This window comes from Elephas maximus, chromosome 8 (assembly GCF_024166365.1).
Source record: "Elephas maximus indicus isolate mEleMax1 chromosome 8, mEleMax1 primary haplotype, whole genome shotgun sequence".
Taxonomy (NCBI): Eukaryota; Metazoa; Chordata; class Mammalia; order Proboscidea; family Elephantidae; genus Elephas; species Elephas maximus.
The window spans coordinates 68571679-68595323 of NC_064826.1; the positions used below are offsets into that span (position 1 = coordinate 68571679).

A 23645-nucleotide genomic window follows, 5' to 3' on the forward strand; every position below is an offset into this window, starting at 1 on the left:
AATAGCATATGTTTTACGTGGATCGTCCAGATAACTTTTCAAAAGCAAAGTAATTTTTGTGAAAAGAGTCAGTTGGGTAAATTTTTCCATAAGTGAAAAGAATTTTTGGTGTTTTCTCCTCAGTGATTGTCCACTCAGAATTTTAGAATTGTTTTTCAATTTGTGATTTGCTTTACTTTTTTAGTTAATGATTCCAGATATTTTTTCATAACTTCTTTCTTAACTTTTCTTGTACCTAAATGTTTATGTCTTTTCAAGCAATTACTGTGAAATTTCTGTTTTAACTATATTACTTTAACAAATTTTTTTTAGATTTTACTTCAAAGCACTTAAATGAGAAGTAAAATACACTCGTGGGTCTTCTAAAAATCCATTGCAATTGCACTCTTGGAGCATGAGAGCAGCACCCCTTTTATTTGTGCTACTTTGGGTGTAAATAGTAATGATGCACTTCTCCTTTTTTTCCACACTGAAGGCACCACCCAGAAGTTGGCAACTATATTGAGTTCTGGAAATGTTTTCATTCTTTTCTCTAGCCTGTGATATAACTTCTTACTTAGCATAATTAGCTCAAGAATGATGCTGAGTGGGCCCAGGTCATGTGTTTCAGCCTGTCAAAGGTAAGGTATCATCTCTGTTTCCTGAGAACAGATTGCAGCCTAGCTCCCAGCCATCTGGCACCTTCTTGCCATTGCTCACCGAGTGCTATGGGCTAGAGAACACGAGCAGTTGAAGGCAGCCAGTCCCTGTTACTGGACAATTGTCCACACAGGGCTTGTCTCAGGAAGAGTCTATAATGTCATTTTCATGAGCAAAGGACAGTCTATTTATTGTTACTTTAAGTTCAACTGGAATATATTCAGCTAAGCTAAAGCAGTTATTTCGAAAATATCTTTTTCAGGGACCACAACAGTGCTTTTAGGGATTAAAATAGTCTAAACAGTCTGTAATTTCAGGGTTTCTAAGATCCGCATAGAAAAACAGTATATCCAGCTGGATATAAAAATGACACGTAATACAACTCCCAATTTTCTTTTTTTTCTCTCCCAAAGAACTGGTATCCTTCATGTTCCATGTACTTTTGTTAGTTTGGTTTTTTTTTTTTTTGAGAGAAAAAGAAAATATGATCATTAGAAAAGTATTCTGCTACCCTTTCTGAAGGAGAAAATATTGTCTGGCTTTTGGAAAAATTGCAGAACGTTTTAAAAGGCATGAAGTCAACTTTCCTTAGGCTGTCCCAGATTTAGGAAGCAGCATAGAATAGTGGTTCATGTCTCAGTGCCTATGCCTAAGTATTCTCAATCTGTTAAATGGAGGCAAAAATATTACCTGCCTAATAGAGGAAGGGTTAAATAAGATAACAGAGGTAAAGAGCTAAGAACAGTGACGGCTGAATAAGTGATTGTAAGTGTGAACTGGTAGCTGTAGCAGTAGAAAGAGAGGTACTATTAGAACCTTAAAGGTTACACTTCAAAATGAAACTAGAATCAGTAATAGCTCGTATAATCTACATATGAGTGTTTATCAGGGTTCATGATCTAAACCACCTTGTCCCCACCCTGATTATTTAGTTTCTTCAGAGAATTCTCATCATTATCAACTCACCTGCAGATCCAGTGGCTGCAGAAGGTTATTAGCATGCTTGTCTTTTTTAAAGGAAATAAAACAAATGAACAACAGAAGCTCTCTTGGACTCTTAATTGTAGTTTTATACATTTCAGAACAGTAGAAATTAAAGATACTCATTTTTAGTCCACTTGGACAGTAGAAGACAAAGCAAAGGAAAAGCTGTGCTAGGTTCTAAAAATCAACTGCCTGGAAACTTCAGTGAAAGAGCAGACCTTTGAAAATTAGCACTCAGGTTACCAAGAACCACCATATAAGCACCTGGTCCTGGAGAGCTGCACAATGCCGCGTCTTCCTCCCACCCATCTTAAGACCTCTCTGTTCCCTGGTTCAGCCAACTTCAAAACCAAGCTGACCAATGATGAGGTCACCTGGTAGCCAGAAAGAAACTCTGAGTCTCTTCTTGCTCGCATCCTGTCTTTCATTTCTGTCAGTTAGCAGATGGGTGGTGCACACACTTTCATCTCTGGTAACTAGTCATTTCTGCCTCCAGTGATTTGCTTTCTCTTTTTTTTTCATACATATACATCTTTCTTGATCCCCTTCTCTTGTATTTTACCACTAACCTCTGGAAAATTCTCCCTTATCACCTACCTGTTTATGGGATTGAAAAAAAAAAAAAATCTTGACGACCATAACTGTCCAGACTCTCTAGAGATATTTTTAATGAAAATACCCTTGCAGAGAGTCTAGGCCAGCAATCTTGAAACTTGATCCAAAGTCCCTTTCAGAATTTTTACAGAAGTCCGGCTCTTCCAGCTAAGTCTGCTTTTCTCAAGCTCTAACATTCAAGATAATTTCAATATATTTGATCAATTTACTGTTATTCTTTTTTACTAATATTATTTAAAAAATTTGCATCTGTTTATTGCAAAGGTATAAGATTTCATCTATACAGTGGACTCATTAGTCTAAGAAAATACATTGAGTTTTTAATAATTGTAAAGGAAATTTTTAGGCTACCACTTGTTAGAAGAATGGAATCGGTCGGTGTTTTTCTTATTTGACTCTTGTTTGTATTGTTTATGTGTCTTTTCACAATCAGGAGCAGTGTGGAGTTAGGAAATCTCCCATTATAGGAATTGTTTTAGTAGCCTTTGGAGTATCCTTTTGAGTTAGGAGTATTTTCTCAAGGCGTGTGTGTGTGTATGCCCTTGAGTCGATTACAACTCATAGTCACCCTATAGGACAGAGTACAGCTGCCCCATAGGGTTGCCAAGGCTATAATCTTTACAGAAGTAGGACTGCTATGACTTTCTCCCACAGAGCTGCTGGTGGGTTTGAACTGCCTACCTTTCTGTTAGCAGCCAAGCACTTAAGCATTGTTCTACCAGGTATATATACATACATATGTATGTGTGTGTGTATAGATAGATAGATCTATATAGATATCTATACAGATATATATACACACACACACACACACACACCCCTAGGTGGCTACCTTTTTTCTATAGCTATCACTTATATTGATTTAAGTGCTATTAAGAATTTTTAGTAGCTCAGAAGATTTGGGGTCTGAGTCTACTTGTAGTCATGACACATTAGCGCTGGATCATCTGGTCTAATTGTCTCAGGTTTCGAGGAAGTAAATTGAATCCCAGAAAGGTTAAATGATTTGCTTAAGGTCACACAGTTTAGGTAGGGGTATTGGTACTGGAGACTAGTGCTCTTTCTACTATGTGTTGCAGGTTAGTTTTCAACTTTATGTACAAGCAACAGTATATTTTCTGATAATTACCTTTTTCTCCCTGAAACTTGGGAATCCTGGAAAAGGATGCTTAATCAACTTTTTGTTGTTGATCGGAAAGCTTTTTTTTATGACACCTTGTATTTCCTTTGAGAAATATCAAAGCCATTTATATAATGTTTATTAGTCTCTTGAGACGGTATGGAAACCCTGGTGGTGTAGTGGGTAAGAGCTACAACTGCTAACCAAAGAGTCGACAGTTCGAATCCACCAGGCGCTCCTTGGAAACCCTATGGGGCAGTTCTACTCTGTCCTATGGGGTTGCTATGAGTCAGAATCGACTCAATGGCAACGGATTTGGCTTGGTTTTGGTTTGAGACGTATAACTTTTAATTTATTCAACTATGTAAGCGTTAGATTTTTCTCTCATGATTTTGAGGACTCCATTGTAGTTTTCATCTTTAACCATGTTTTAACATTATTCACTCTCTCTATATATTGGGTAGACTTTTCCCCAAAACAGGTGATGACATCTTGTAACCCTTATAACGACACACACGAACTCCAGCATCGAGTTCCAGTGTGTTCGGAAGGTCTTAGAGATGCTGAAGCTGTTTCAAACAACGTTGAAATAGTATAAAATTATACTTCAGACTTTCATTCTTAAAATATTATTTTGGCAAGCAAAATGTACATTATAAAACTGTTCAAACAAATGTCCTACACCCAAACAAACTTATAATTCAAAATAAGAAAGAACCCTTGTTTATGTTTTCCTCCCTTCGGGCTCTCACTACCTATCTTCCATGTACTTAAATACTCAGTATTCCTATGCTTGGCGAATCCTGACAATCCTGTTAGAATTGTTTCCCAGCTTTTTCACTTCGTTGATTTTACTCTAACTTAAAAATAGTGTCCTGAGTTAGCCATGAAATGAAATAATAGCTCGCTTATTTGGGCCCTGAGTGAGCACCAAGAAGGGACTCAGCCTCCTGCCATGCCAAATGGCCCCTTGCATTCTCACACTGGGGTGGAGAAAACACAGCTGTATTTACTTTTCCTACCCCATCTTCTATTTTGAAATACAACCTTTTGGCAAACCAGAGCCAAGGTCAAGTGACACAGCTTTCTGTTCACCTCTTCAGTTTGCCAGACATTGTTTTTCTAGTGGAATTCTGGGTTAGGTACTGCAAGTGTGGGTAAGACTTATCACTCATATGCCTTGTGAGTGGAAGAGTGGAATTTAATTAGCTCACCTTTGTAATTTCTGTACTTAGTTTGGTGTGATGCATTTCCTTTCACTTTCATCTGTATACGAAAACTCACAGTCCAAGGCATGGCTGGGTGTTCACCAATAACAGTATTTCCATCAAATTCAAATTACAAAGAAAGTAAGACTTTTCTTTCCCAATATTTTCCTATTTCTTTAAGAATTTTTGTTTTGTTTTCTGAAATTAGAGATGTTTTATAGGCAGGGTGAACTGTTGATAATTGTCTCTGAATTAAGTATAAAGTAAAAATTATATGTTTACATTTTTGCATAAATGTAAATGATAAGGTGTAAGCTTTTTAGTATAAATTAAGTACAGCAAAACAGACCAGCTTTCTGTCCTCAAGCAACAGCCTTTGCATGAAATAATTACATTTATTATTGTTTGTAGTAACATCTAAATGTTTGCTCTTAAAAATATATTACACTCAGGTTATAAGTATATCAGATTTTCATGCCATCAAAGTACAGAGCAAAGAAACCAGACTGTAGCTATTAATATTTTTAGATTTCTTTTTGCATTTCTACTAGTATTCATGCTATTTATTCCCACTCAGTCAATATCATGTAACTGATGTCTGTGTTCCTAAATATATAAAAACAAATGAGTATAATTATATTTTTCTTACCAGCTTTAAAAATAGAAATTATTCTGTTTTTTTTCTTATTATAAATGCAGACGGATGAAGTACTTTATTGTTTTACAAAATGAAAATCATTCACTTGAATGAAATTAATATTCAGCTTGCCAAGGAGATGTGCAAGATTGTTCTTCATTGTTTTCCCTTGAAATTGTCTGGGGAAAAAAAAATCTTGTTGCATTGCATTCTGAAGAAGTTGAATATTTAAAATAAATAAGGCTATCTAAATGGGAAGTTAAGTAGAATCCAGTGTGACTAATAACGGATATCAAATTCTTCAGACCTGTGGTATACATAATAAGCGTGAAGAATTCGTGCATAAAACCCCAAGCCATTTTGTAGCCTTGGCTGTGATTAGATGTTATCGTTTTCTAAGCTGCTACATGTTGTAGCCAGCTTCGTGGATTTAACCTAGTAATAAGATGCTTAGTCAAACCGTTAACTTTAAACTATGTTTCTATAGTGGCATAGTCTGTATTCTTGGGCCCCAGGTGACATTTGCCCATAGAGATGTTACTAAGCTTCAGTGCTTAAAAAAAAAAAAAAAGGTAAGTGTTAAAATCATTCCTTTTGATGCTGGCCTTTACTGGAAGGGTTTATTTACCTAGTGCAGCTCACTGAGACCCATAAAAAAAAAATCGTAATTAATAGGTAATTATCATGAAATTGTAGGATAGTGCATAAAATTGAAATATGGCTGGTTCAGTGTTTAAAAAAAACTATCGCTGCAGCCAGGTTGGACTGATATTGTTATAGGTTGCTTATGTAGGTTGCATTGATGTTGTTATAATCTGGATGCAGGGGATACATGCCGTTTGTATACTCTGTATGTGACCTCACTGATGCAGAGCATGGAAGGACGAGCACTGGATTATAAGTCAGGAGTTCCAAAGTACAGGTCTCTGCTGGTTACTAGTTGAGTGACTTTAGTCACTATACCCTGAGCCTGGGAAGATGAGACTAGACACAACATCTTCCCCACCAAGTTTAGTGGGTTGTGAGGCTCAAATGAAGTAACATTTAAGAAAGTACTTTGAAAGTACTATGTAAGGCAATATACAAATATTAGTTTTCAGTTTTCTAAGGTTCTGATTAAAATTTTCCTAATCCCCTAGATGTATGTGAATTGTCCTGAAACTTTGATAAAATCCTAACACCAAGTTGTTTCATAGAGTATTACAGGGCATGTAAGCTTTGAAAACTTTCAGTTTGTTGTATTTTTAATTTCCAGATCATTTAATGTTTGCAATCCTTGTGTGTGTGTCTTTGGTTGATGTGTGTCTTTTTTTGGTGTATACAGAGTTGCTTTGGGAAACTGGTGGAGTCTTGGGACCTAATGAATGGTATCCCTCTTTCTCACCTGCACGTGGAGCCAGTGAAGAAATAAAACCAAAGAGCTGGCAGACGGAGAAATAAGATAGCCCCTTTTGTCTAGCAGTGCAGTTTAGAATGGGGGAGGCAGCTTAGTATAATAGCTAAAATGGTTTTCCACACTTCCAATGCCCCACATCTAGCTCTGGGGGAATGTTAAAATCAGCACAGCAGATGCTGTTATGCCCGCTACTTGTCTCCCTAGGTCCAGGTTGAGAGAAAAGGAGAAAGAGGCTCTCCCCAGGACCCAGGACTTTGGATGGTTTACCTTTCCCCATCTAGAAACATGGACTTTTGGCTGTCACCCATCAACCATGTCCCTCAGTCCATCTCCTTGGGGAGTAACAAGGGGTAGAGGAGAAGACCAGAGCTGCTTGGAGAAAAACCCCTCTTTATGGAAACCTGAGAAGTAGGAAAGAGACTTTTGTCTCTAACAAAAGTGAACAGGAATTAAATAAATGGAATTTACCTACCTATCCTCTCATCTACTCTCCTATACAGCTCTCATCTCTGAGGCTTTCCTTCCCTTTCAGTGCTGACTTAGTCATGTCCCTCATATACCCCACTCCCAAGCATGGGCTACACTGTAGCTATTCTAGACTATACCACATCCAAACCAAAAACCAAACCCAGTGCCATCGAGTCGATTCCGACTGATAGCGACCCTATAGGACAGAGTAGAACTGCCCCATAGAGTTTCCAAGGAGCGCCTGGCAGATTCGAACTGCCGACCCTCTGGCTGGCAGCCGTAGCACTCAACCAGTACGCCACCAGGGTTTCCATACCACATAAAAGACACATAGCTGGGGAGAAATATTGATTCCTGGGAGAGACGCGGTAGATAAAGCAAATTGGCTAAGCGGAATTTGGAGTAGATGAGGCTACCTTCTTCCTCTCCCTCAGTGAGAAGGTGGGTCTACAGTAAAACTATTTCCCAAACTGTTTAATCTCATTGTAGCAGGAGCACATTACACTTTACCTTCGGGAGATAGTTGTGAAGTTGTTCATTTGGCACGTCAAAGAACAACCCATCTTACTCTTCAGGAAATAAATGTAGCTGGAGTCTCAAACCAGTTTAAGTTCTATCTGCATTTTTATACCCTCTCTAGTTCACCATGTTGGTGATAATGTGAAAGACAGTTGGTAAAATCTTGTTAGAAAAAAAAATGTAGGAATCACGACTCAACATAATAATTCCTAGTTTATTCTGAATAAACGTACATGGATTGATCACCTACTATGACTCAGACATTGCCCTGATTGCTAGGAAAATGGAGATGAAAGCCCTGGTCCCAACCCTGAGCTGTCCATAGCTTCCTGGTGTGACAGAGAATTAAAGTCCCATATGGTATGTGCTGTGAGAGAGGTATGCACAGACTTCGTTGGGGGAGTCTTTTCTAAAAGAGGTCTGAAGTCCATCTTGAGGGAAAATTGAAATTGGCAAGATGTATAGAGTATAAGAAGAGAGAAAGATGTTCTAATTTAGGTAAAACTAATCGAATGAGCCAAGGCTCAGAGCTGAAAAGAGAGTCTGTTGTTGTTATTAGGTACCATCGAGTCAGTTCCAACTCATAGTAACCCTGAGTACAACAGAACGAAACACTGCCCGGTCTTGTGCCATCCTCACAATTGTTTCTATGCTTGAGCCCATTGTTGCAGCAGCTATGTCAGTCCATCTCATTGAGGGTCTTCCTCTTTTTCGCTGACCCTCCACTTTACCAAGCATGATGTCCTTCTCCAGGGACTGATCCCTCCTGAGAACATGTCCAAAGTACATGTGATGAAGTCTCAACATTCTTGCTTCTCGGGAGCATTTTGGTTGTACTTCTTCCAAGACAGATTTGTTCATTCTTCCTGTAGTCCATGGTGTATTGAATATTCTTCACCAATACCATAATTCAGAGGTGTCTTAAAAAAAATTCTTCTTAGATCTTACTTATTCATTGTCCAGCTCTTGCATGCGTATGAGGCAATTGAAAACACCATGGCTTGGATCAGGTGCACCTTAGTCCTCAAAGTGACATCTTTGCTTTTTAACACTTTGAAGAAGTCTTTTGCAGCAGGTTTACTGAATGCAATACATTGTTTGATTTCTTGACTGCTACTTCCATGGGCATTGATTGTGGATCCAAGCAGAATGAAATCCGTGGCAACTTCAATATTGTCTCCATTTATCATGGATTTTGCTTATTGGTCCATTTGTGAGGATTTTTGTTCTCTTTGTATTGAGGTACAATCCTTACTCAAGGCTGTAGTGTTTCATCTTCATCAGTAAATGCTTCAAGTCCTGTTCACTTTCAGCAAGCAAAGTTGTGTCATCTGCGTGTCTCAGGTTATTAATGAGACTGCCTCCAATCCTGATGCTGTCTTCTTCATAGAGTCCATCTTCTCAAATTATTTGCTCAGCATTCAGATTGAATAAATATGGTGAGATGATACAACCCTGATGCACACCTTTCCTGACTTTAAACCATGTAGTAGCTTGTTTAAATAACAGCAGGCAGTTCGGTATGGGTGGAGTAAAGAGTTTGGGCAATAGTAATAAAAGAAATTGGAGAGGTAATTAAGGCCAGGTCATGCCTTTTATGTCATGATAAGGAGTTTGGTCTTTTCTCAAAGGCACTGAGAAGGGTTAAGCAAGGAAGGGAATGTTTTTAGATACCACCATGGCACTGATAGGGAGAGTGGAGTATAGGGAGAGCAATGCTACCTTCAGGAAACTCTTGTAATGTTCAAGGTAGAAGACCATAATGTCTTGAATTAGAGAATGACAGTGGACCTGAAAAGAATGGATGGATTTTGGGAGATATTAGAAACATCAAAATCAGTAGGGCTTGGTTCTTCACTGGGTGGAGGAAGTCAGAAGAAAGAGAATTCAAGGATAATGCAGATTTCTGTATTGGACAACAATGTAGATACAGAAAGTAGTGGAAGATTGTTAAGTTTGGGGTAGAGTTGAGGGTATAGAAGGAGATGAGAGCCTAGTTTTAAACATATTGAGTTTAAGATGCCTGTGGAACATTCAAAAGAAGGTGTATGATAGGGTATATATGGGTCAGAATGCTCTCATGTACATACGTATCTACTTTTGGGGCAATGAAGGAGTAGGGCAGCAGGCACCATGGATATGGATAAGATCATCCAGAGGAGCATGTTGAGATTAAGAAGAGTAACCATAGAGAGCACCACCATTTCAGAAATAAGCCAAAGAGTGTATCCATAACTAGTTAGACCAGTTGTTGTTGTGGTTGTTAGGTGCTGTCGAGCTGCTTCTGACCCATAGAAACCCTGTGCACAACAGAACGAAACACTGCCCAGTCCTGCACCATCCTCACAATTGTTGCTATGCTTGAGCCCATTGTAGTAGCCACTGTGTCAGTCCATCTTGTTGAGGGTCTTCCTCTTTTTCACTGACCCTCCATTTTACCAAGCATGATGTCCTTCTTCAGGGAATGATCCTTCCTGATAACATGTCCAAAGTATGTGAGACGTAATCTAACGTCCTTGCTTCTAAGGAGCATTCTGGTTGTACTTCTTCCAAGACAGATTTGTTCATTCTTTTGGCAGTCCATGGTATCAATATTCTTTGCCAACACCACAACCACAATTCAAAGGCATCAGTTCTTCAGTCATCCTTATTCACTGTCCGGCTTTCGCATACATATGAGGTGATTGAAAACACCATGGGTTGGGTCAGGTGCACTTTAGTCCTCTAGGTGACATCTTTGTGTTCAACACTTTAACGAGGTCTTTTGCAGCTAGACAGGTAGGAGACAGAATTAAGAAGTGGCACAGAAGCCAAGAAATAAAAACTCAAAGAGGGAGTCAACAGTCTTAAGTGGTGCAAAGAGGTCTTATAAGATTAGCACTTCAAAACATCTTCTGGGCGTTGCAAAAAAGTAATCATTAGCAACCTTTGTGAAAGCAGGCCAGTGGAGGGGTAGAGACAGAAGGCAGATCACAGTGGGTGAGGAGTGCATGGCAGACAGCGAGTGTCAACAGCGGTCCCTGAAAGCCTGGCTGTGAAGAAAGTAGATAGTGTGGGAGTTACGTGAGTGATATGCCAGTGGGTGATAGAGGTTTGTGGAGAATTTTTTTTTTCAATGGTTAATTGCTGTATTAGTTTCCAAGGGTTGTCATAACAAAATACCACAAAGTGGGTGGCTTAAAGAACAGAAATTTATTGTGTTACAGTTCTGGAGGCTAGAAGCTTGAATTCAGGGAGTCAGCTCTAGGGAAGGTCCTTTCTTGTCTCTTTCTGTCTCCTGTAGCCCCCAGCATTTCTTGGTTTTCCTTGGCTTGTAGATGAATTTTCACATGGTGTTTTCCCCATGTGACCGTGTTTCCATATCTCTTCTCCCCTTTATAAGACACCACACAGAAAGGATCAGGATTAGGACCTGCCCTACTCCAGTATGACCTCATTAGTTTAGAGATAACATCTGCAAAGAAAAACCCTATTTCCCCAAACAAGGTCATATTCACAGGTACGAGGGTTTGGACTTAAGCATATCTTTTTGGGGGACACAGTTCAATCTAAAATAACTGCTTATAGGGAAGAGCCAGTAGCAGAGGAGAAAGTGGACAGAGAGATACCTCATAATTGATGAAACCATGTCCTTGAAGAGTGGGGGAGAATGGCCCTGGAGCATCAGTAGAGAAATGAGCTTTGCTTCTGAGGAGGACGATTTGCCTGTTGTGGCAGGAGGGAAGCACAGATGGGTACAAATGCAGATACGTTTTTTGGGTGGTACAGGCAAGCTACTGTTAAGTAGGAGGCTAGCCCACCTGCCTACAGTGAGGAGAAAGATGGTGATGTCAGACTAAAGGAGAGACGTTGTTGTTGTTAGAGGCTATAGAGTCTGTTCTGATTTATAGTAACCCCATGTGACAAAGTAGAACTGCCCCATAGTTGTTTTCTAGTCTGTAATTTCTACAGAGGCAGATCGCCAGGTCTTTTATCTTGTGGAGCTGCTGGGTGGGTTTGAACTGCCAACCTCGGTTAGAAGCCAAGTTCTTAACTGTTACGCCGCCAGGGCTCCTCAAAGAGAAAGGGTGAGATGTATGCTGTAAAAAAAATGGGAATGGGGGACCTGCCTTGAAAATATGAGATGCCTGGATAGCTGAAGGTTAAAGACCATGAATTTCTATAAACCAACATTAAAAATATATATTTAAAAAAACTACTGGAATAGCGTTTTGTGTTGTCAAAACTGGTATTAAACAGGATTCCACAGTGAACACACTGTTTCTTGCCTGGTTCCTTTCCTAAAATGCTTCTCCTTCCTCTTTCCATTGCACCCCCACTCAACTTGGCTAGTAAGGAAGATTTTCCGAGTTCAGACAAGCCGCTTTTCCAAGAATACATGGAACAGATTATAGAAGCAAGTGACAGCCTGCTTACTTCCCTTCTGCACTTGCATACATTCAGCTGATGTTCTGAAAAGAGGAAGTCAGGAGAACTTTTTTCCTTTTTAAAAGAAAAAGAGGAGATGCAAGAAGACAAGCCCAAGCAGGTGGTGGAAATACTGAAGGAAAAAGAAAAGGGAATGAATGCTGAAAAAAATCGTGAGCCAAAATGGAAACCGAAATGATGTCCGAGATTGGAACAGGAAAGAGACTGAAGAAAATATCAACTTTCTAACCTCACCTCTTAGTTTGCTACTCAAAGGCAGTATCCTCAAACTAGGAGCCCTCACTTCTGGGGAAGACTAGTACCCAAGGCATGCTAGCTGCCACCACAAGGTCACATGGAAAACATGGGTTTTCAGTGATGTCTGTTGAATACCAAATAATTTATCTATATAAGTGGTAAGGTGTTCTGGGTTTTTGTTTGTTTCTTTGGCCTCATCTCTCAATTTTAAAATCAAGTCTGGGGTGCTTAGGATGTCTGGGCCCTAAGGGAGGAAGTGTCTGAGAGAACAAAGAGACCAGATGCAGTGCCATTCAAAAATACTTAATGGGCCCTTACTATGTGCGGGCACTGTTCTAGGTAGTGGGCATTTATAGAAAAACAGGAAATAATCTCTGTCTCTGACATGTAATTTCTCCCAAGTGAAAGGAGATTGTTGCATAGGACTTACGTGGTTTTTAACAGCCAGCCAGAAATTTATTAGCCACCAACTTCTTAGGAGAACTACCAGAGTAACAGCAAAGGATGCTTGAGTCCTGCCTTAACTGTGCCACTGCTTGTATCACCTTCTAGCCTCTGTCTCCTGACGCTTCTGACTCAGATTTGCCCCCCAACCCCACCTCCTATCAAGCGGCTGATGTAATCCAAGCAGATACCAGCTAAAGCCAGAATAGAATGGATAGCTAGCAGGGGAGATAAAGTGACAGTGTTGCTTATTCAGGCTGTTGTTCAAAGGAACATGTCTTTTATTTATAGACAGAATTTAAAAGCATAGACAGCCAGAGGTTGATATTACCTCTTCTTAGTATAACTCATTTTCTTGAAATATGCTTGATATAGCTACCTTCTTTACATGTAAATTGAATGTGTTAGATGGGTGTTTTATATCTGGTTTCAGGTTCTTTTGCTGTTTTGGTTTAGGCTGGTTTCTAAATTTTAATGCATCAATATTTTGCTTTTATAGGACACTATTTTATCTCTACTTATCTGAGGCACAGGTTGTAGAAAAAAGAAGGAGGTTTTTGTAAAAAAAAAAAGATGTCAAATATAGGTGATTTTCACATTAATAAAATATTCATAATTTAGTCTGGTGTGACTAAGTAGATGAGATCTCCAGTTGTTACCGCGTTTGCAAAATTGGCACCTCCTAATAGATTTCATGGTGGTTGCTGGGCCTTTGTGCCAGGAGAAATGTATTTGTCTGCTTTTAAACCTGTATTTTCTTGCTTTCAAACACCCAAGAGTGAGGTTCACAGGGATGCCACTAACCTTCTGTTGCTCTGGGAAAGTGCCTTCATTTTTCTGATCCTTTACTAAAAAGTGTTTTCCACGTGTATTCTTGGAGTGTGCTTTTTCCTAAGCTCTTACAAGATTTTACATATTGAACCTTATGAATCTTTACCACCCCTCTGCAAGAAAGGGCAGCATAGTGCCCATAAACCTTTTCGAACTATTTGAATGAAAGACACTAGCAGGTAAGGAATAAAAGATAAACTTGGCCAATCCGTTTTTTAACAGGCTAACTGGTGGACAAGAAATAATTTTTGTTTGTACATTTGAAAATAATTAATTATAAACTTTATTTGTTATAAGGATATTTACTTTCTCAAGATTAGAAGAAAAAATCTGACATGGTATGCTTATATTTAAACCTTATGAGGCCAAACACTGCTTTGAAAAAGAAGTGTTAAAACTAGATTATATGAAGAAACTTATACTCAGGAGCATTACCAAGCATTATCAAAGCAGTAGCATTTCTGTGAATAGGCTTAAGCATGAAAATAATGAATATGCTTTATGAACATTATATTTGAAGAAACTTTTTTAAATTTGGCTATTAACCAAAAGCCTAATTAATTCATTTCTTCTTGCTCCATTGGGGTTAACGCACTAATTCTTCCCTTTAAAGACTCATTTTATTATGCAAATGAAAAATCTTAAGACTTTGTGTCTAAGAGAGAGGGCTGCTTTTTGCAGGGGAATTCATGCACCTGTTTCAGCTCTCAGCCCCCACCCCTGCTTCCCTTGGCTGCCAAGCTAGAGACTTAGCAATCAGGTTATTGGGTGTGGGGTCCTTGGATTTTGACTCACATTTTCTTTATGACTTTCTCTTGTTTTGCCTTATAATTTCCCCCTTCCAACTCTCAGCATGCCAACAGCAGCTGCATCATGGCACTCACCCTGCTGCCAAGAGGGCAGACAGCCTCCTTAGAGACTGTGACATTGCACTGTAGCCAACTGTTAAGAGATAGATCCTGGAGCAACACATACAGTACATCTCAAATTCAGATCATTGTAGGAGGTATTTGGTTGAACGCTTTGTCCATGGTATTTTTTAAGTTAAATTATTCTTTGAACTTTTTATTATGAAAAGCTTTAAACATAAGGTAGACAAAATAGTACAGTACTTTCCCATGCACCTACCTATTTCCCAGTTTCAACTATTATCAGCTAATAGGTAGTCTTCTTTCACTGTCCATGGTGTTTTTTTCTGCGGCTTTATCCAGACTTTTGGTAGGTTCATTTCCAGGGATAAATGTATCATAATTACAGTCTTCCTTCCATCCCTCTTTAGCTTAAGATCTGTCACTTTGATTTTCTCAGCCCTTTCTTCCTAAAGGTAAAGGATCTTAGAGTTTGGGGTTTTTTTTATTTTCCTTCTAAATTAAGCTACCATATATAACTTCAGTAACTATCATATTTTCTAATACTTTTCCCTAAGTTTTCAAGATTTTGTCCATTTAGTAAGGCAGTCTACCTACCCAAAGCATATCTGAAATGTGCAGGATCTTAGAATGTAGGGTGTAAGAGTCTTTGGAGAACAGTAAAGATCATTGGGTTTTAGTCTCAGTTCTGCTGCTCACTTGCTGTGTGGCCTGGGACAACTTACTTAACCTTTCTGTGTGTGCCTCAGTATCCCCTTGTCTGTAAAATAGAACCAATACTATTAGTACACACCCCACAGGCCTGTTGTAAACATTAAATGAGTGAATACATTTAAACAGCTTAGGTAGTGCCTGGCACAAAGTAAGTGTTCAGTATATACTAGTTGCAGTCATCGTCATTGTTATCATCATCATCATCATCGTCATTTTTGTCCCTCACCACTCATTTTACTAATAGAGAACTGAGGCCAAGATGAACAGAGCATCCCCCTTTAGGTCATACAGCAGTTTTGTCAGGAGAACTTGAACTAGAAACCACGTCTCAATTCCTTTATTATACTAAATGTAGTTTGACACAGTCTTGTCCTTAAGGAGTGTATACTCTGAGAGATGAGAGTGATTTGTAAAAGAACAGAAAGAAGATTAATAAATGCATAAGCAAGGGAGTAAATATTGCTCCAGGAGAGTTAAGCTTTAGAAGCTGTGTGTCTGGAAAGCCAAGTATTAGAGGTAACATACTTCCTCTTAAGTAGAGAAGGTGAGATTTCAGGAATATTTTCACTTGGCAAAAGAGATGATTTGGCACTGGAAGAACATTCCATTCCATGCATAAGGAAGTTCTTGTATGAGATGAGACCAACTGATCTGGGGAACATTTACAAATGAGATTGAGAGAAGGCAAGATATAAGAGAAAGTGAATGGCAAAAACAAAAGGGATGTCTGGATCCTGAACTTCATCTAAAGCCAGGTGGGATCTTACATTCCTAAATTTCTCATTTATCCACTTATTTTAGTTAAAATGTATTAAGCATTGTTCTAATTACTTATAAACATTACTTCATTTAATCTTTATAGCAATCCTATAAGATAAATACTATGTTTATCTCATAATACAGCTGAGGAAACTGGCAGATTGGAATTGCCGACCTTTTGATTAACAGCTGAGCTCTTAACCGCTGTACCACCAGGGCTCCATACCCTAAAAATCTATCCAGAATCCAACCATTTCTTCTCACTTCCACTGTCACCACCCAAATCCACATCAAATCATCTCTCACTCCCAGCTAGTCTTTATTTCCTTCCCTGCCCACTCACCCCCAATGCCTACTCTCAACACACCAACCATAGTGATCCTTTTAAGACGGCAGTCAGAATATGTCTTTTCTGCAACACTGTTTTTCAAGATTTTTTTAATCTGATGTACAACAACATGGATGAATCTCATACATATAATGTTGAAAGAAACTATAAACAAAGAGTTCATACTGTGTATTACATTCATTTAAAATACAAAAACAGGTAAAAACCAGTTTATGCTGTTATAAGTCAGGATGGTCATAGTATTTTGAGGGGGGCAGAGAGTTGATTGTGACTGGGAGAGAACACTAGGAGGGCTACTGGGCGTGTCGGTCATTTCCGTTTCTTGATCTGGGTGCTGGTTGTTCACGTGTTCAGTTTGTGGAAATGTGGAAATTTAGCAAGTTGTGCACTCATAACATACTTTTTTGTGTTTGTTTTTTATTTTACGCTTCAATAAAAATGCTTACAGTATTGGTATTTCTCACACAGAAAATCATTCTCTTCTAGACTTTGAGACAAATAATTTATCAGCATTCATAAGCATTAGAATATAAGCTCCATGCAGGCAACAGTCTTGGATGCTTTTATTAATTCAACAAATATTTATTGAGCACTAGGCACCATTTGGAGCCCTGGTGGCACAGTGCTTAAGAGCTCGGCTGCTAAACAAAAAGTTAACAGTTTGAATCCACCAGTCACTCCTTGGAAGCCCTACGGGCCAGTTCCACTCTGTCCTATAGAGTGGCTATGAGTCAGAATCGATGGCAACAGGTTTGATTTGGTTTTTAGGTACCAATTTGGGGGCAGTGGTAGTTCCTTGGTAGAGTTCTCCCCTCCATGTGGGAGACCCGTGTTCCATTCCTAGCCAGTGCATCTCATGTGCAGCCACCACCTGCCCTTCAGTAGAGACTTGCATGTTGCTATGATGCTGAACAGGTTTCAGTGAAGCTTCCAGACTGAGATGGACTAAGAAGAAAGGCCTGACAATCTTCTTCCAAAAATCAGCCATTGAAACCCTATGGAGTACAGTTCTATTTTGACACATATGGATTCACCATGAGTCAGAAGCAACTTGATGCAACTAGTTTTAGGCATTCAATCTCGGCATTCGAGATATAGCAGTGAACATGAGAGACAAAAGCTGCTTAAGCTTTTGGGTCAACACTTAGAAAGGTGTGAGGGAGGGGGCCCTGTGTATATCTATGGGAAGAATCTTCTGGGCAGAGGAAATGGAAACTGCAAAGGGCCTGAGGCAGAAGCAGGTGGGGTGTGCACTAGCAACAGCGGGGAGACCAGTGGAACTGGAGAGCAGCAAGTGAGGGCAAATATGGCCCAAGAGGTAAGGGGCCAGATCATGAAGGGCCTTGCGGGCATATGTAAGAGCTCAGGAGTTTTATTCTGCATGAGATGGGGAGTCATTTTTTGTCTAAGCTGATTTGAGTTAGATTTCAGCTGCTCGTAGTGACAGATCATTAGGGTATGTAGTGACATACCCTAATTTATTACCCATTGTACTATCAATGGATTTTTCCAGTGTTTAGTTTGTGATGAGGGTGGCTATGAATATCCTAGTGCAGGTCTTTTGGCAAACTAGGGTAGGCAAGAAATAACAATTTTGAAGAAGTTGAACCAAACTGTAAACCAAACCCACAGCTGTCGAGTTGTTTCTGACTCATGGTGATCCTATAGGACAGAGTAGAACTGCCCCATAGGGTTTCCAAGCAGCGGCTGGTGCATTCGAACACAGACCTTTTGATCAGCAGTGGAACACTTAATCACTGCGCCAGATGTATTAATTCTTCCTATTTGAATAATTTATACAAAAAAACATGTTAGTTCCTGTGAATGTCAGGCAGTTTGTCCCTACTTGTAGTACACATTAGAGGTAAAATCTCGGATTTTATTAGGGTAAAGCAGTAAGGTACACAGGGTAGGAAATAAAAGATATGTCAGAGCAATTCCTTGCCTTTAAGGACAGCAGGGTCTTATTGGAAATGTGACATATACATGTAAAACAACTAGCTGGGACACTTCTAGGAAACACCAAATAATATCCTAGCAACTTGTCTGATAAGTGTTCTGAGCTGGGCAAGATCACCTTGAACTCTGCAGATATAAGATATCATGGAAAAGCTGGGGGAATTCAGTAGAACCTCATGGCATACATCGGGTTTGGAAGAGCAGAGGTGGACCTGGTAGGCAGTATCTGGGCTAGGGAAATAGCAAGAATTTCTGAGGTAAGGTCAATAGGTGCATTTTAATCTGGGAATATGTGTATATTCCACATGTCTCAATCATTTTGATGTATTAATCCCACACTAACCGTTAGTGAAAACCCTGGTGGCTAGTGGTTAAGTGCTACGGCTGCTAACCAAGAGGTCAGCAGTTTGAATCTGCCAGGCGCTCCTTGGAAACTCTGTGGGGCAGTTCTACTCTGTCCTATAGGGTCACTATGAGTCGGAATCGACTCAACGGCAGTGGGTTTTAACCATTAGTGAACCTCAAAGTTCATGAAGTCTAAATGTTTTAAATGTATATGTATTTGTAGACCGGCAAGGAAAACTCATCCAGTGTGACTGTAGCAGACTCTGAGAGAGGAAATAAGGCAGGCCAGACCCTGGAAAACAGCTCGTTCATGGCCGAGCTCCTGAGCGACATCCCCTTCACCTTGGCCCCGCACGTGCTGGCGGTGCAGGGCCCCATCAGTGACCTTCCGGACCACTTACTCTCCTATGATGTCAGCGAAAACTTATCACGGTTTTGGTATGATTTTAGTCTTGAAAATTCAGTACTCTGTGATTCATAATTTTTGTGTCAATTTGTACCTCAACAGCTTTAAAAAAAACACTTGCCTATTTTATTTAACCTGTTGATGTTCTTTCCCATTTCACTGTTTAAAATTCCCTCAGAAACGCAGGGATCACAAAGCAAAGGAAATAACGTTATGTTCATCGTAATTTTTTTTAAGAATAAAGCGCATTTGTATAAAAATTAAATTATAGTTCCTTTCCCCCAAGTAATAAATATAAAAACTAGGTTATCAAAGTTTTATGAAAGGAGTAGATTCCTTGACCATTCTCTCAAAATTTAACACCTCAAATTTATCTTGGAAGAACTGTGAAAAAGAACTGTGGTGTTTTTCTTAGTTACCACAACTCTGAAGTCCACGCTTAGAGGGAGTGTGAATTCTCTTCTCTGGTTTGGAGAAGGCTTGAATTAATGTTACTCTTCCTTTTTCCACGGTACTTATGAATGAATTTAGAAAGAAAGTTGCTGGTTAGCTGAATTTCGTCAGTCCTGATTTGGACAGACTGATGTGGAAATTTAGCACGTTTCCTAAAAAGCAGTGGTACTTTGCCAATGTAAGAATTCCGTAACTGCTCTGGATGCTTTTTCATTTGAGTGAGAAATTTCAGTTTTCTTAAGCCCGTGGCCGTCCTTTCCACCTGTAATGAGTTCTCTGTTCCCGCCTTTATTCTCTGCCTTCATGCTACTTCAGAGTGTGCTCTCTCACCAGCTTTCCAAAGACCTTTCCCTGCCTTGGTCTCAGTTGGCATTTGCTCTCCGTGCCACATATGTTCCCAGTTTAGGATGAGGTCCACATTTCCTCTTCAACCTTGCTGGCTCCTGAAGAAAAACATCTCGCAATGATACATATTATTGCTGATATTTAGAAATTTGTTGGCCACAATACAGATGGAAATGTTTTACTGTTAGAAGAACTGCAGTCGACTCATTTCCAATTAGAGTGTAGGCAAAACACCTAGATGTGACTTTTAGTACTTGGATATCCATTATTTATTCCAACTAGAACAGAAGAGAACTGCCATTGGTCAATAAGCTGCAAAGGGGAGAGAGGTAAATTATGATAGAGAATTTTCTGTGCCATGGAAAACTTAAATCACACTTGGCTTGATTAACAGCAATATGGTTTATTAATCCTGTGCCAAATTTTAAGTATGTTTTTCTCAAAAATAGAGTGCCATAGCAAAACTAAGCACTGTACATAAAGGTACGTGAATTATTCAAGTTTTAATATGTTATGCATGTTTGTTTAAGAAATAAATGTGGTGTGATCTTGGTAAAAATGCTTGACAAAAATGCTATGTTATTTAAAAGTTAAAGCAACATTTTTATTGACAAAAATATGCTTCATTTACAAATAATATTACCAGATAAGCTTAATGACTAGATTCTTACAATTTTCATAAAACATCAGTCTAGAAAGGATGACTACTGATGCAAATGTGAACATTTTAAAGAAGTTTTTGTGAAAGCACATCCTTTTCAAATGTTTGTTACTGTGCCCTTAAAGTTAAATGTAAGCACTTGTCAACTTGTCTAATACATGTGCTAAATTTTATCTAAAATACATTTCATTTATATTTATGTCTACCATGTTACAAATAGGCTTACAAGTACCTCCATTTGTCTTAAAAATTGTTGTATTTAAATAAATACAAATTAAAATAAAGTATTTTGATTATTTTTACATCCATAAAAATGTGGGGTTTTTTGCATTATTCATATCTCAATGACAGTTATTGATTCTTTGGGCGGCAAAGAGTTAAATATATCCTTTTTATAGCACAGAGGAAAAAAGTGTGAAATTTCTTCATATATGTACATTTTAAAGGAGTAACAATTGAAAATGGTAAGATCACTAGTCCTGGCTTAGTGGGACTGGAGAGATTTGAAGGAAATCAACTGAACATATCTAGATTGAGCCCCATCATCACAAAACTTAGTAAGGGCCAATGTTAACAAACCTATTTCTAACAAAAATATGAAGATGACCATTTAAATTTTCTTTTCCTGTATGTTAATCAGGAAACCCTGGTGGCGTAGTGGTTAAGTGCTACGGCTGCAAACCAAAGGGTCGGCAGTTCGAATCCACCAGGTGCTCCTTGGAAACTCTATGGGGCAGTTTTGCTCTGCCCTGTAGGGTCCTTATGAGTAGGAATCGACTTGACGGCACTGGGTTTTTTTGTTGTTGCTTTTTTGTTTTTTTTGTATGTTACTCAATCTTCCCATGTTAAAACTTACAGAGACATTAGAAATCAACCAGCCAACTCCTTCATTTTACCTAAGAGAAAGGTGAGGCCTAGAAAGGTTAAATGACTCAAATTACCTCTAGCGATAAATAAACTTTTATTTAATAGTATTAATGATAACTAATATGAATTATAACAGAACTACATGATATGATGGGAAAGAGTTAAGGCATTGGAGGCAGCCAGGCAGTGTAATGGCTGCCTCACTGACCAGCTGCAGGGCTCTTCATCAGTGCCCTAACTTCCCATGTTCTTAATTTCCTGGCTTGTTAAATAGTAATTGTAAGAACTTTGCAGGGTTGTGTTCAGGTTATAGGAGGTGTATGTCAAATGCCTGGCTGCATGGAGCCCGACACACCATAGGTGTTCAGGAAAGGGAGCTGTTACAATTCTCATTACTAACTACACAAGCACAATAGGCTAATGAAATGCAAACTACGTATTAACTGAACTGCTTAAAGGGTATTATAAAAATAGCTACCTGCATTTATTGTAGATCCCCCTGAGTATATTTTTCCAAGTCATTCTAGCTCACTATGGAAAACATTCCTAAAATATGTTAGCTGACTCTTCTGCCTTAGTTAATTTAAGCATCCCATAGGGAACACTTTTTTCTCTTGTTACTGAGGATCATGGTGCTTTCCTTAATATGAATTAGTAATGCAGGTATAGAATATGCAACTGATTTTACTGGACCTCATTTTTAACCCTAAAATATATCCAGGAAGTTGCATGTATTTTTTATTTTCAACCTTAAGCATTTTTATCCTTTCCTAAAAATAGAATTACAGAGGCAGTTCTGCTCAATTATATTAGTTAATTAAATCTTGATTAACTGGATTTTTAAAATTGTACCATTAAAATGTTAACAATAGCACAATTATTGTTAAGAATTCTAGAAACTCACAATGGTTTAAGTAAACATTTATTAACACCAACACTTTTTTTTTCCTTTTCAAAGTAAAATGATAAATTGGAAATGATATGAAAGAAACCTCTTGTAAAATTCCCAGAGACCTCATTTCTTATACAGTAAAACTTGCAAAAGCCAGAACCTGTGTGAGGCGAAAACTGTCAGAGAAGGAAAACTCAAATATTTTCCACTAATAGAGAGTGATAGAAAAGTGGTAAGACTGTACCCTCTCAAAGACAGAAAACTTGTGAGACTCGGAAAAACAAGACAGCCCCGCTTAGTTCCGGCTCTCACGGGTTTCACTGTTTTTCTAAAGTACCGATGTGGAATAGTAAGGAAGCAATTTCATGCATGTTCTAACACGGTGGTGCATCAGATCTTACCTTCCGTGATAAGAATTGATTAATAAATGAACATTGCTCTCAGTAATCTAGCAAAGAATATGTTAGTTTCAGAGATTAATACATTGTCTTATAGTGTCATTAATAACATTCACATGAAATACAAGTGTAGTGGATAGGTGGTTTAAAGGTGTTCTATCTTTTAAAGCCTTTGAGAAATATTAGGGTTTATGGGCCTTATCTTGTGAGCATCTGTGCCGCATTAGCGGGGCATGACCTAAATATTACTGGGAAATCTAAAACTCTCAGAATAGTACTGTCTCCATTCATACTTTATTGGCTTGAAAGATGAAGCATTCCTACACGTCAGGAGAACTACTCTTTATGCCATAAGGTTTGGTGTATCGTTGAGTGTTAGAGGGAGAGGACGATGAGATGTATTGATTGATGCATAGGAATTCTGTTACAGTCAGTATAGCAAGGTGGTAACCATTTTTTAAGTTAAATAAACTTTCAATTTTATGGTAGTTGTAGATTTACAGAAAAGTTGCAGAGATAATGCAGAGAAATTCTCATATACTTCTCACCCAGTTTCTTATATTCTTTTGCCATCAAGTCAATTCTGACTCATAGCAGCCCTATAGGACAGATTAGAACTGCCTTGTGACGTTTCTAAAACTATAATCCTTATGGAAGCAGATTGTCACATCTTTCTCTGGCAACCTTGCCATTAGCAGCCAAGCATTTTAATCACTGTGCCACCAGGGCTCCTTGGTTTCTTCTATTACTGTGGTAATTTGTCATAACTAAGGAATCAACACTGGTGTATTACTATTAGTTAAACTTCACACTTTATATGGATTTCACTGGTTTTTCCCTGATGTCCTTTTTTCTGTTCCAGGATCCCATTCAGCAATACCACATCACATTTAATTGTCATGTCTCCTTAGGCTTCTCTCAGCCCTGACAGTTTCTCAGACTTCCTATTTTTGATGACCTTGACAGATTTGAGGAGTACTGGTGGCAGTCTGCTTCTGTAAAGATCACAGCCTTGGAAACTTTATGGGGCAGTTCTACTCTGTCCTATAAGGACTCGACAAGAGTGAGTTCGGTTTTTTTGTTCGTCTGTTTTCATCTGATA

General features: G+C 38.7%; 1 protein-coding gene across 1 annotated transcript in view; it reads left to right on the forward strand.

The window, feature by feature from the left end:
- The window catches only part of UMAD1 (UBAP1-MVB12-associated (UMA) domain containing 1), a 217141-nt gene extending 195126 nt beyond the window's left edge, over window positions 1–22015 (forward strand). The window contains exon 4 of the mRNA XM_049893323.1: window positions 18745–22015. Within this exon, the coding sequence (XP_049749280.1) occupies window positions 18745–19002 (258 nt within the window). The 3' untranslated portion in view covers window positions 19003–22015. The remainder of the gene's footprint in view (window positions 1–18744) is intronic.
- Window positions 22016–23645: the final 1630 nt, after the last annotated feature.